Consider the following 12,626-nt stretch of genomic DNA (forward strand, 5'->3'; position numbering starts at 1 on the left):
AATCCCAATTTAGCTTGAATAACCAGCTAAGATGAGAAATATAGAAAATTCAACAAATAGTAGATGATATTCATATACAAATCTAGAGATTTTCCTCAGGTAAAGCCTGTGATACAGGTTTAAACTTTTATTACTGTGATCAAGTGAAATGATCCCATGTGGCCATCTCTCCAAACACAGAAAGCCCATTTTACTTACTGGCTACCTCCAGCGATGCATTGTGACTCACAGCCTCTCCGAGGTAATTCCTTGCTACACAGACATAGACCCCTTCATCAGGCCTACTTTTTCGTCCATGCACTATACGTAAGAAAAATAAAGATCCACTTGGCAGCAACATTCGGTGTGAGCGAGGGTCATCTTTGTCTGTCTCCACTCTCTCCCCACCTTTGTACCATTCAATGGTGGGTGTGGGGCGGCCTTCAGCTTTGCAGTTCAAAGTTGCAGGTTCTCCTTTTGAGACAATTAGGTCGGAAGGGTGTTCAACAATGCGAGGTGGAAAATCTTCCTGACGAAGACGGGAGCCTGCATAAGAATTGACAAAATATCTTCATTTCATCACTTGAAAACAATTAAAAGTCTTATTTCAAAAGCATAGGCGTTAGCACTACTATCTAAACACTGCATAATAATGACCTACTCTTCCTCACCTCCTTACTAACTAATCCTTCTGGTGTCCACCTTGACTATACCTTCTAATTCCTGAATCCTTTTGACCCGCCACTTAGAAAGTGCTGTTGCTAAAACTTTGTCTGTACAAATCCTGTCTGCTCTCCAAATCCCTTGTCCACAAATCCTTTCAGAACCCATTACCCTGTCTGTTTGTACCATGTACGTGCCTGTTTTTGCAGAGGAATGTGTTAGAGAATTGTCGACTATTACAAATAATGGCATGGCTTCCTGGAATCTCATTTTTAATGAAACATCAATCAACACTTTAGCAAAACATATGCTATATAATAATAAACATTTATGTTAAAATATATATGATGGAACTGTTCTTTATATTTTTCTAAATAATAAATATATATGTGTATATATCTGTGTGTGTATATATATATTTACTTTCCCAGAGTTTTTATTAATAAATTAAGTTCATTTGTCTCCAATAATTCTGTTACTATTTTAGTAGACTTCAAAGATGAAATGTTAAATAATGGAGTTTAAATAATTAAATATAACATTCAATGAAAAAGGATACTAGGTGAGAGCCTACATTCTCGACCTTATATATTACTTAATAAGTGAAGGCCTGAGTGTATGTGTCATTTAAATATTTTCTGTCTGTACCTTATTTTTTTCAATGAGATTATAATCTCTAAAAGAGGGATCAAGTTTCCTACCTTACTGTTGCCATGGATAGATTTCATATGTAAAAATCTTAGCGATTTCTCAACTTCAACAACCAAACCTTAAACCTTGTTCTCATCCAGTGTTCCAATCTCAATAAACAATGAAAAATAGAAACCAGTCTCGCTTGACACCCCTCTTTCTGTCCTCTAACCCTCCCCCAAGTTTCTTAAATCAATCTACTCATCTCACTCTCTACAGCCAGCTACCATCCCAGATCAAAGTACTATAGATTCCCACCAGGATTTAGGAAAGCAATTAAATAGCTTCACTTCAATGCAGCCAAATAATGGCTCTGAAATACAAATACAATCTGGGTCCTCCCCTACTTCAGTGGCTCTTAAAGTAAACTCATCGCTCTTAAAATCTTTAACAAAACTTACAAGAGACAGTGTGTTCATTCCCCTATCTAGATCTCAGGATGCTTCCTGTTCCACTCCTTTCTCTGCTTTCTTCACCCCAGTCTTCTGTTAGTTCCACAAATATATTAAGCTTCTTCCTACCACAGGCCTATGCCTGCCACAGCGTCTGGGATCAAAAGGATCTTACCCTGGTTTATACCCATTCTTCTTTCAAATCTCAACCTTCCCTGATCTTTACCACAAAACTTAAATGCTTCTTTTTAGCAAGGGTATGAAACTACCTATGGTAAAATAATCAGAATTATATTTTAAATTTATTTGTTTGATGCTTTGAACACTGTCTGTCTTTCCCATCACTCTGTAAGATCTGTGGGTCTGATTTTGCTCATGGTTGCTTCCCTTATCCCTGGCAGAGTGCTGAACACACTACAGATACTCAACAAGTAAGTGTTGAGTAAATAAAAAAATAAACAAAGTGCTAACAGCAAAACCCTATTTGAGTGGAATGATCTGAAGCTTAATAATCATGCACTGTACAAAGAGACTTTAAAAGATTTCATTTTTAAATTGTAACCATATAGGCATACTGTTTAACCTTTACTAGACTGTAAGCTCTGCATGGGGTTTATTTACATCTCTAATTTGTAACTGCTGCAGTTACTATTTCTTAATGAATGATGAAACTAAAAGATCTATTATTTGCTTATGTCTACCATGAAGCAAAAAAATTATAATCTGAAATATTGAGTAATAGTTTTATAATCTGAAATATTGAGAAATAGCTTTAGTTCAGTGCATGGTATACAGCATACTATAAGTCCGTTAAATGAAACCAGGCTCTAAAAGAGGAGGAACTAAGCCAGCTACATGGGGAAAAAATTACTTGGAAACTCGTGGTCTTTAGCAAAGGCTATACTGAAGGCAAATGAAATTTAAATTGAATTTAAGATTACTCAACCACAAGTGCTGTATAGTTCAGAAAATAAAGCATTGTAATATATTACTGGCCTTTATTTTGGCTGTAATTATGAAAGATGGATGCTAATGAAGATCAACTGCTGAGGTAATATATATTTAATTTAAGCCAATTTTATTTATATTCTGTAAGTCTATTTCAGATAGGAAATGGGGATGTACAGGTTGCTATAAGAATACAAAGAGTGGGCACTTAACACTGCCCTGCCCAAGAAAGGCATACCGACACATGAAACTTGAGGTAGGTCTTGAAAAATGAGTCAGGAAGAAAAGAAAGGAAAGGATTTCACTCAGAGGCACAGCTACAAAAGCATATGGTACACTGTGGGACCTGTAGGTAGGTTAGTACAGCCTCAGTATGAGGCCGGTATCAGGTGGGCTTTGTACATCAAGCCAAAGTTCTGGAACCTAAATGAAGGCAACAAGAACATTCAAATATTTTAAGCAAGGGACTGCATGCTTAAGTTTGGTTTTAAAGAGCTCACTCTTGATGGTATGAAACTAGACTGCAGCAGCTAAGCTAGGAAGGGATTAGTTAGGACACTTTTACACTCTTTAAACAATAAATTCTGAAAGCTTGAACTTGGATCTTGACAGACAGAAAGGAAGATAAAAGGAAGGATCTAGAGATATTTAGTTACAGTATCAACAGGACCTACTCACTGGCAATGTGGGCGAAGGTGGAAATGAAAAATGCACAAGATGGAAGAGAAGCAGAGGATAGAGAGATTTTGAGTTTCTGATCTGAGCAATGGGTGAAGGGCAGTCCCAATGAAGGTCAAGAATAAAAGAGTGGGATGTGGTGAGAGGAAGAAGGACAGAGATGATTTATTCAGCATGAGATGTGGAGAGTTTGGGATACTTCCAGAATATCCAAATAAGGACGACAAGTTGCCTATTAAATATCCAAGTTTGACCTCAGGAAAAAAATCTCAGTTGGATCCATATATGAAAATCAAGTTGGAGACTGAAACACTGGGAAAGAATAAAACTGCCTAGGGAGCGTGTATAGAGGAAGTAACGGCCAATTAAAGAACCTGGAGATCACCCAGGCTCCACGAAAGTGCAGTGGAGCTCAAGACTCTCTCCATCCCTAACCTACAGCCACGTATAGCTGGACCACAGCCAATATGACTTTTGGGAGTGGAGAGCTCAGGCCCAAGTTTTCACCATGATGTTTGTACAGCAGCATTCAGTAAAAGACTTTCAGCAATAAAAATGCTCTCTATTCTATGAAAGGCTAAATTTTCAAAATGCTCTGTGAAATATTCTTTTCTGAGATTGTTTACTCAAAAAAAGATCTGGGTTCTCAGGGTCTTTTAATCTTGCTAATGTACATTATGTGCTCTAGAAGAAAAGTATAATATGCAGCAATTTCGTAAACTTATTTGGCCACTGAACTCTATATTTTTCTTTTTATGGGACATACCACTGAACTTTGCTTCTGAGGAACACACTTCAAAAGAAAATACACTCTGTTAGCATATAATAATCTGAAGAGAATGAACAGGGTTAGCAAAAAAAAAAAAGAGTTACTTGGCTGTAGAGCCAAAACTTTTGGAAATCACAACAAAAAACATAGAAATGCCACATTTCTCATAACGTACAACCTTCAAGAAAGGAACTTTCCAATTCCCGAGTGATATTTATCACAAGTCATCAGTTAACCTCAATAATAACAATTATAAATTGCACTCATCATCTCTATTAAAAACTATAATGAATTATTCTTTATTATCATGTCTAAACAGGAAGAAAAGGAATGGAAAAGAAAACAAATATTAATTATCCACCATCTCCTTTGTCACAACAGCATCTTCATGAGGTGGGTGTTGTTATCTGGTACCCATATGGGGGAACTAAGCACTGGTGCTTGGCTGGAAGGTGGCAGTGCTGGGATCCAACCCTAGTCAAATTCAAAATCCTTGCTCTTTCCCACTATTCCATAAATATTGCTAGGATTAATTAGTTAAAATCCATTCTTGTTTCCAACACCGGAAGTTGTTAATTTTGATTACTTTTATTTAAAATGTAGATAATGAAAACAGTAAGAAGCAGTCAAACCTGATAACATCTAATGTTCTTTTCCCATGCAATCAGAGAATATCTAACTGTAAATCATATGGTTTCATAGTCACTTAACTCAGTAAAGACTTTCATGATGAACGAATGAGAACATAAAGCATTCCTTGTGAGCTTATCTAAATATGAGCTTGCATTTCTGAGTAGCTCTCCTATTTTATCAGGTTTTAATATTTGAGAACCTCAGTTTCTACACAGTTTCCACAATTAAAATTAAATATCACTGATCCCCATTTTTTTTTCCACCAGCATGCTTTGAGGGAAAAACGTCACCCAACTTCTATCAATAACTGTGATTCACTTTCTCAAGGAGGACCTTGAGGGAGTTACCCCAAGAATAATTAGGGAAGAACATACTATATAAATCTTAGAGGTTGTGTCCATCTCCACTCTGTCACAACACCTCTCTTTATATAATATTCTTGACTCGCTATTCATAAAATGCCTTCTTTCTTCAATCATAAATTCTGAGTTCCTATAAATCACCCAATAACCACCATTTTAGTTATGCTAATTTGGGTATTTTTTATATAATAAGATAAAAGGTTTATATTACACTTGGCAAAACCAAATACAAGGTTTCAACTATATTCTGCATAAGAAACTAAGAAGTTACAAAGAAGAGAGGGTAAACGGAAAGGGGCTGATGGAGTGAGGCTTTAACAAGGAACTAGGATGATAACGTCAGCTGAATCCTGACAAGGCAAGGCAAGAATCCTGGTAGGACCTTGGGAATATAACGCAATCGACTTCGGGAAAGGCCAGCATCAGGGAAAAGGGCAGGGCAGGATTCCTTCAACAACTGCCCGGTTGGAAGATAAAATATAAACACGAGTGACTGAAATATCTAAATATTTACACAACCACAGCTGGAAAAAGATACACACGTAAGTGCTAAGTATTTCAAGGAAATATATCAAAGTCACATGAGATTTATTATGAGGAAACCAAACTCCTAGTTGGATGTAAACTGTTCCCCCCTTTAAGACATTGCATTTACAGAAACATAAGCAAGTAACCGTTTAAGAGACTGATTTGTTAATATTTTGCTGAGGTATGCAAACATACAAATATATAATTTTATTCTTTTTTCAAATGTATGATTTTATTCTTCTTTTCTAGTATAGCAGTAATACGTGTCTCAGGGTTTTGTTTGTTTAGGTTTTCAAGTCTGTTTCTTCTTAGCAGATTGAGCAAAGCAGTATTTATTTTATTAACAAAGTTTTGTTTTGATCCAAATTTCTTTTTCCTATCCTGTGGTAGGTAAAATGGAAAACCTAAATGATTAAAATATCCATTCGTATCATGTATCATATTAAAACATCTGCAGCACAAGAATGCCTGTAACATTGCTAAAAGCACAAGAGAAACAAGTTCAGTGAGTAGTTGACATAGGCACAATGAATATTAATAGACAATTTGGTGACATTTGCCCAAAGGGGGGTGCGGAGAATATACATTTGCCTTGACAGCATACCTATATTTGTAAAAGAATACTTACATTCTTAAAAGAGCCTTGCCCCTTAACCTTTTTTTATTTAAGCTCCATTTACATCTTAAGGAGCAAAAGGCCTCCAATTATTAACATAAATCCTATCATGGGCTCCAGTCCTGTAATTTTCCTGTCAGAATTTCATCCTACAAGGAGATATTTGTTAAAAATAAGAAGACAGCACCCATTAATTACTCACTGTGCAGAGAGTAGACTTAAATATCCTCTACTGAGTTATACACATTTCCCAAATACTCATGCTTACTGTAACTATAAAAACAGAGCACACTCTACAGAAAAACTCGGTAATTTCACCTGAAATTTATATAGAGTAAAGGAATACAAGATGCATTAAAATAATTATATGATTAATGGATCATGCCATTTTCCTTAGGTACTTTGTTCCTTCCTAATTCCCCTTGATTATAATCCCACCTAACAAATTGGGGAGAGGGATTATTTTCTAGTCAAAATTTAGAATAATCCCAATAATTAACTGAGTGCCACTGGTACTGTCTGTTATGATCTTAAATGATTACTAAAATAGACCAAAATGAAATTCTAGGAATGAATCCCTGGTATTTTTGTAATATTTCTACAGAATCTAATATCATATGGCGGTGTCCCCAGAGATGTGAGAAAGACTGACAGTCGCATAAGTTAAATTTTTGAAACAATATTGCTTGCCCTTCCCCCTATTTTTAATAATATGATCATGGAATACAAATATTGCAGAAGCTACTATGGCATTAACTGCAAGAACTGCCTCAGCTGACTCAAATCAGCCAGGATTTCACTATAAGCTATAACTAAAGGGACTGGAGGGTTGAGTTGTTCAGTTGAGTTCATGCTTCCTATCTGCCCTTTAGTAAAATTTCCAATTAACATGCAAATAAGAGAATTTTATTTTCAATAAAATGCCAAACAAAATATTTGCATATCTTAAAGTCCAAATTCTCTCACTCTCTTACCCATTAGTTTACCTATATATCATGCCTACATTGCATTAAGACTTGTGCTAAGCATTGGCAACGCAAAGAAAAATGAAATAAAATTCCTAACCTTAACAGCCAGAAGTTCAACAAAAGAGACAGAAATATTAATAAGGATAATACTGAAAAATAAGAGCCATACAAGGAGAGGTAGGAGGAGGAGAAACTAGATTCCAGAAGAAGGAACTGCATTGGCAAGAAAGCATTATTTGTGGGGAAATTTTATTAAATCTAGAGAATGGATTCAGTTTGAATGGGTTTAAATCTAGGCTCTGCTACTTGTTAGCTGTGTGAACTTGGATAAATTGCTTCACCTCTCTGAAAGTTTCTTCCTCTGTAAATGAATATAAAAATAATACCTATACTTTAGAGGATAGCATAATCCCTGAAGCACAAAATAATATTGCATTAACTCATGGGTTAGAACCATTAAGCAGTATTTTGGAAATCGGAATAAAGACCATTGTTTGATTTTATGATTCTCTTCTTCTGGGATTACATTAGGACTCTTGTTAATTTATAAAGAAATCAATTACATCTTTTCCTAAATCTGTAAGAACAGTTGCAGACTAAGCCAGTCTCTAGTTTTAGTTGAGAAGTCAAAGAAAAAAATTTCTCATTTACACAGTTCTTGGCAAGAGCTGGCACAATTCCAGCAAAACAGTTTTCAAAAGAGGATAAAAAAATAAAATAAAACTAGAGCACTTAGCACAGCCAACTGATTGTTTTACTAAGAATTATCAGATGTTGACGCTAAGGTCATCTATAATGAAGCATCTCTGTTCCGTGTGAAAAATATTCCGTATAGATATATTGATTAAATATATTACTTTCAAAACTTTAAAAGACACAGTAATGCTTTTAAAATAATACAGATTATGGTTGAAAGGGCCAAGATGGTGAAGTAGAAAGACCCTGAGATCATCTCCTTCCAAGAACACACCAAAATTGCAACCCTTTACAGGGCAACTATCTATGAGAGTGACCTGAAAACTAGCAGAAAAGATCTTCTATAACTAAAGATATAAAGAAGGAACCAAAATGAGACAGATAAGATGCACAGAGACATAGTACAGTCAAGACCCACACCCCCAGGGAGATGACCCACAAACAGGAGGAGAATCACAACTGCTGAGGTTTTCCCCAAAAAGCGAGACGTTTAGGCCCCCACTGGGCTCTCTAACCCAGGGGCCCTGCCTGGAAGAAGAGCTCCCAGAACACTTGGTTTTGAAGGCCAAAGGAGTTTAGATACAGGAGAGCCAGAGGGCTATAGAAAACAGACTCCTCTGTGAAAGGGCATGCAAAAAATTCACACCCTCTGAGTCCCAGCCCAGAGGCAATAATCTGAAAGGAACCTGGGTCAGATCCACCTGCTGATCTTAGAAAAGCCTCCCAGAGAGGCAGGAGGCAACTGGGACTCCCCTGAGGACATAAATGCTGGCAGTAGCCATCTTGGGGAGCTCGTTATACCATGAAGACACTGGTGTAGGCAAGCACCATTTTGGAGTCCTCCCTCTGGCCTATTAGTGCTAAAGGCTTACCCGGCCACCAGGGGGGGGCGGCCCAGCACCAGTCACCACACAAAGCAGGGCTTGGCAGTCAACCAGACCACAAGCCCACCCCGCCTACCAGCGCACCCACAGCAGTTAGCCCTGCCACAACAGAGGGGCCCAGGTAGCCCACACAGGGGACACCCCAAGAGCATACCGCTCTGGTGAACAGAGGGGAGCATGCTTCTGGGCCCCATAGGATGTCTCCTATGTAAGGACACTTCTCCAAGACTGGGAAACGTAACCAACCTACCTAACTACATAAATATAAACACAGAGAATTAGGCAAAATAAGGAGGCAGAGGAATATGTGCCAAATGAAGGAACAAGACAGAATCCCAGAAGACCTAAGGAAAGTGGAGATAAGCAATCTACCCAATAAAGAGTTCAAGGTAATGATCATAAAGATGTTCAATAAACTGAGTGAACAGTCATATTGTTCTTCTTTTCCTTTTCATTACAAATATAAAAAATCCTATGGGTAGCGAGAATATAGGTAAAGTTGGTAATTGTGTAGCATAACATTTCAAGTCAACTCTCTATAGATATGCTAAGACTATCAAAATTCACAAATAATTCTTTATTTATTAATGCTCATACTGATGAACCAAGATATTTAGGTCTGAACATAGAATCGCTTATTTCAGCTTTTAGGACTGTTTTTTATAGACAAAGCATTTTGGACAATATTTTGAACTGTGAAAACAGTATATGGGTGGTCCTGTGAATATTTTTTATTGCTATAGAAATATAGTTCATCCTAATACTGGATTTTCAACATATTGGAACAAATTATGTGGCATTCCAATCAATGTTAATTTATACTTCATTTCTTTGGATATAATACAGAAACAGCAAATGGTTATAAATTTTAGCTAACTACTTCAGTACACAGAACATGGGAAGACTTTCCTTATTGAAATAGCAACACAAAAACACTCTTATAACTGTATAAAATAAACCTGGCTTACTAATCTTCCTCTGTCCTGAATTCAAATTTCTAGGGGAAAACCTTTATTCTGAAAATAATCTTATTTTTGTGCTTAAAAATATGTTTTTAAATCATAAATTAAAAGTACATAAAAACAAATATGGATAAAATACAATTCCTTAACTGTACAGAAGTTTTTAAAAAATGATTATGTAAAGTAATATTTATCAATTCTTTCCCTAAAGAGTTACATTAGATTTTCATAGAATCTGTATAGATATAATTTACTTAGTCAATAACCTTTAATCAATTAAAGTACTAAAATAAAACTTCCAACTTTATTTCTTGTATTAGTCATGCTTGAGCCATATTTAGAGAACTCCTGAATCTAGGTTAAGTTATTAATGTCTGCAAGATAGAGTATGGAATTGCAATTCTAAAATTAATGGTCTAAAGAGTCTAAAGACAATTACTCTTTTGGAAAACAAAACACTTAAAACAACTTTTAAAAGATTACTGAGAAATCTCTATAGGAATGCAGTCAACTTCACTCATTTTAAAACACAGTCAATACTTCTGACATGAACAAGAATTTCTAAACAAACTCTTTCACAATTAGCAAACTTTCATCTTTACCTCTCCATAACTTCCCCATTTCTCTCTCATTATATCTCAAATTTAGTTCTTACAGATTCTAAAAGGCACCCTAATAAAAAAATGCTGAGAGGCAGATTCTAATCCTTTGACATATGAGATATGGGGATTTAAAAACTATTCTATATGTTAACTTAAAATTGACTCTGTAATCTTTATTTTCTAAAGAGATAAGTAAATATTTCATCAATCCACAATAAAGTTCTGTGTAGTTGATCTAACAGAGAAAAATCCATGTACATAAATTATTACCATATGTAAATTTTGATGCAAAATGATAAAATTCCAAAAAATTCTTCTGAGGATTTTTTTCTTTTTTGCACTCTGACTTGAGATTTGTAACGCTCTCTCTCTCTCTCTCTCTCTCTCTCTCTCTCCTTCTTTTGCAGGTATGTTTGGAATTTTTTTTTCTTGTGGAATGGAGGTCTGTTGTCACTTTTTCCTGAGGGCTTTTTATTTTGTAATTGCAATAATATGTCTATATGAATTTATCATTTTGTATGTTAATGTAACTTTAAAAAGGAAATATAATACTTTTAATCATTATTTTGATGGTGGTTTAATTTTGAGGGGAAAGCGCCATAAAATCAGTTTTTATTAGAAAGCATTTATAATATTGAAATACTTCTGCTTAGTTACTAAATAAAAAATAACTGAAATACTTCTACATCTCCAGTGCCTACAATAGCATCTAGCACTCAGCAGGTATTCAACAGAATTTGTTGAATGAATAATCAGATAATGGGAAAAAAATGATGGGTGCCCTCACACGTATTTATAAATAGTTTAGAACATGGTATAGACACACATCCATGCTTGAAGGCAGTCAGTGCCCACCCTCCCACCCCCTCCCACCCCCGGGTTCAAGAGAAAGTAATGGAAATCTTTACTTCTGCTTCTGGGAAGCAAACATCCACAGGAAAGGAGACCTGAAGCAATGGCCTCCCTGAAAGGATTTGGAGATACACTGGTCCATTTGAAGTAGGGAGCTTTCTTTAAAATTAATTCTAAGACCTTTGGAACCTGTACACAGTATCATGTGCAGCACAAATACAAAGATTAACACAAGTGTAAGTTGCACAATTCTAGCACAAGAGATAGACTGAGAGAAAGAGACAGAAGGAGAAAGAGACCAAGAAAAAAGATGTAAAAGGAATATTAATGTCAATTTCTTAGGCATTGTTGAAAATTCTCTCTAATTTTCTCTAGTTTTTAAGTATTCCATGATGTTCTGGTATTATTTTCATAATAAAATATTTTATTTTAGAAGTGTGAAAGCCAACAAAATGTTTTGGAAAATATGGAGAAAATAAAATTCAACTTTTGCTAACTCTTTAGCATTCATTTATTCACTCAACAAATATGTACTAAGTACTCACACTACACCAGGTCTTTGCTAGATGCAGGTAATACAAGAGTGCAAACAAAGAAACAAACAAAAACAGTAGTACCTGTCTTTCTCTCTCTGTTACTAAAAATGCAAAGTTAATGTGAATGATACACAGCTAACACTGTGTGCAGTTAAACAATGCATATGCACTTATATACCTTTTAGCCAATATTACACTGTTCTGTGAATACACAAAAGCAATCACTGAACAAATGAAAGAGTTGTATATGCAAAGCTGTGTGCAACATAGTTAGAATTAGTGGAAGCAAATGTACTCCATGCAAGATAGAATGAGCAGAAGCAAATGTCTTCAACCAAAAATAAACCTTCCTGGAAAGGTTGAAAGTCTGTATGAGATTTAAATGAAAAGAGGCCACAAACCCTGAGGCGCAGAGCTGCTTGGTCCTGCCCTGTGTCATCACTAGGAGTTCAAAGACTGGATATGGATTTAAACCTATTAACAGGTATCAATCGCCTCTTCTCTTTAGGAAACAAATAGACCTAATTGTTTTAATTATCTTTGATACATTACAAGGTAATTCCTAGTCTGTCACTCAGGGAAAGTCTTTTTTTTTTTTATCTTAAATAAATTTTCTCTTCACATTTGACTATTTTTGAGCAATTCTGAGACCTTCTATTAATAATAAATTAAGACCCAATTACATTATCAAAATATATTTACATTTTTCCTACTCAGCCTGTTAATAACTAGTAAAATATTTCAATATAATAGGTATTTCTCTAGCTTTCTGCTAGCACTGAAACAAGAACTGAGATGGAGAGGGATGAAAGTTGTTTTTGTTTGTTTACTTGGCTGATTTTTTGTTTTATTCATTTTAGAACTGTAT

General features: G+C 35.5%; 1 protein-coding gene across 1 annotated transcript in view; it reads right to left on the bottom strand.

The window, feature by feature from the left end:
- ROBO1 (roundabout guidance receptor 1) overlaps positions 1-12,626 on the bottom strand; it is a gene marked incomplete at its 5' end in the record, with an annotated part of 763,721 nt that overhangs the window by 315,233 nt on the left and 435,862 nt on the right. Inside the window, one exon of the mRNA XM_082840323.1 lies at positions 199-525. Within this exon, the coding sequence (XP_082696449.1) occupies positions 199-525 (327 nt within the window). The remainder of the gene's footprint in view (positions 1-198; positions 526-12,626) is intronic.

The sequence above is a fragment of the Leucopleurus acutus genome (assembly GCF_964270905.1).
Source record: "Leucopleurus acutus genome assembly, chromosome: 5".
In the NCBI taxonomy this organism is placed as follows: domain Eukaryota; kingdom Metazoa; phylum Chordata; class Mammalia; order Artiodactyla; family Delphinidae; genus Leucopleurus; species Leucopleurus acutus.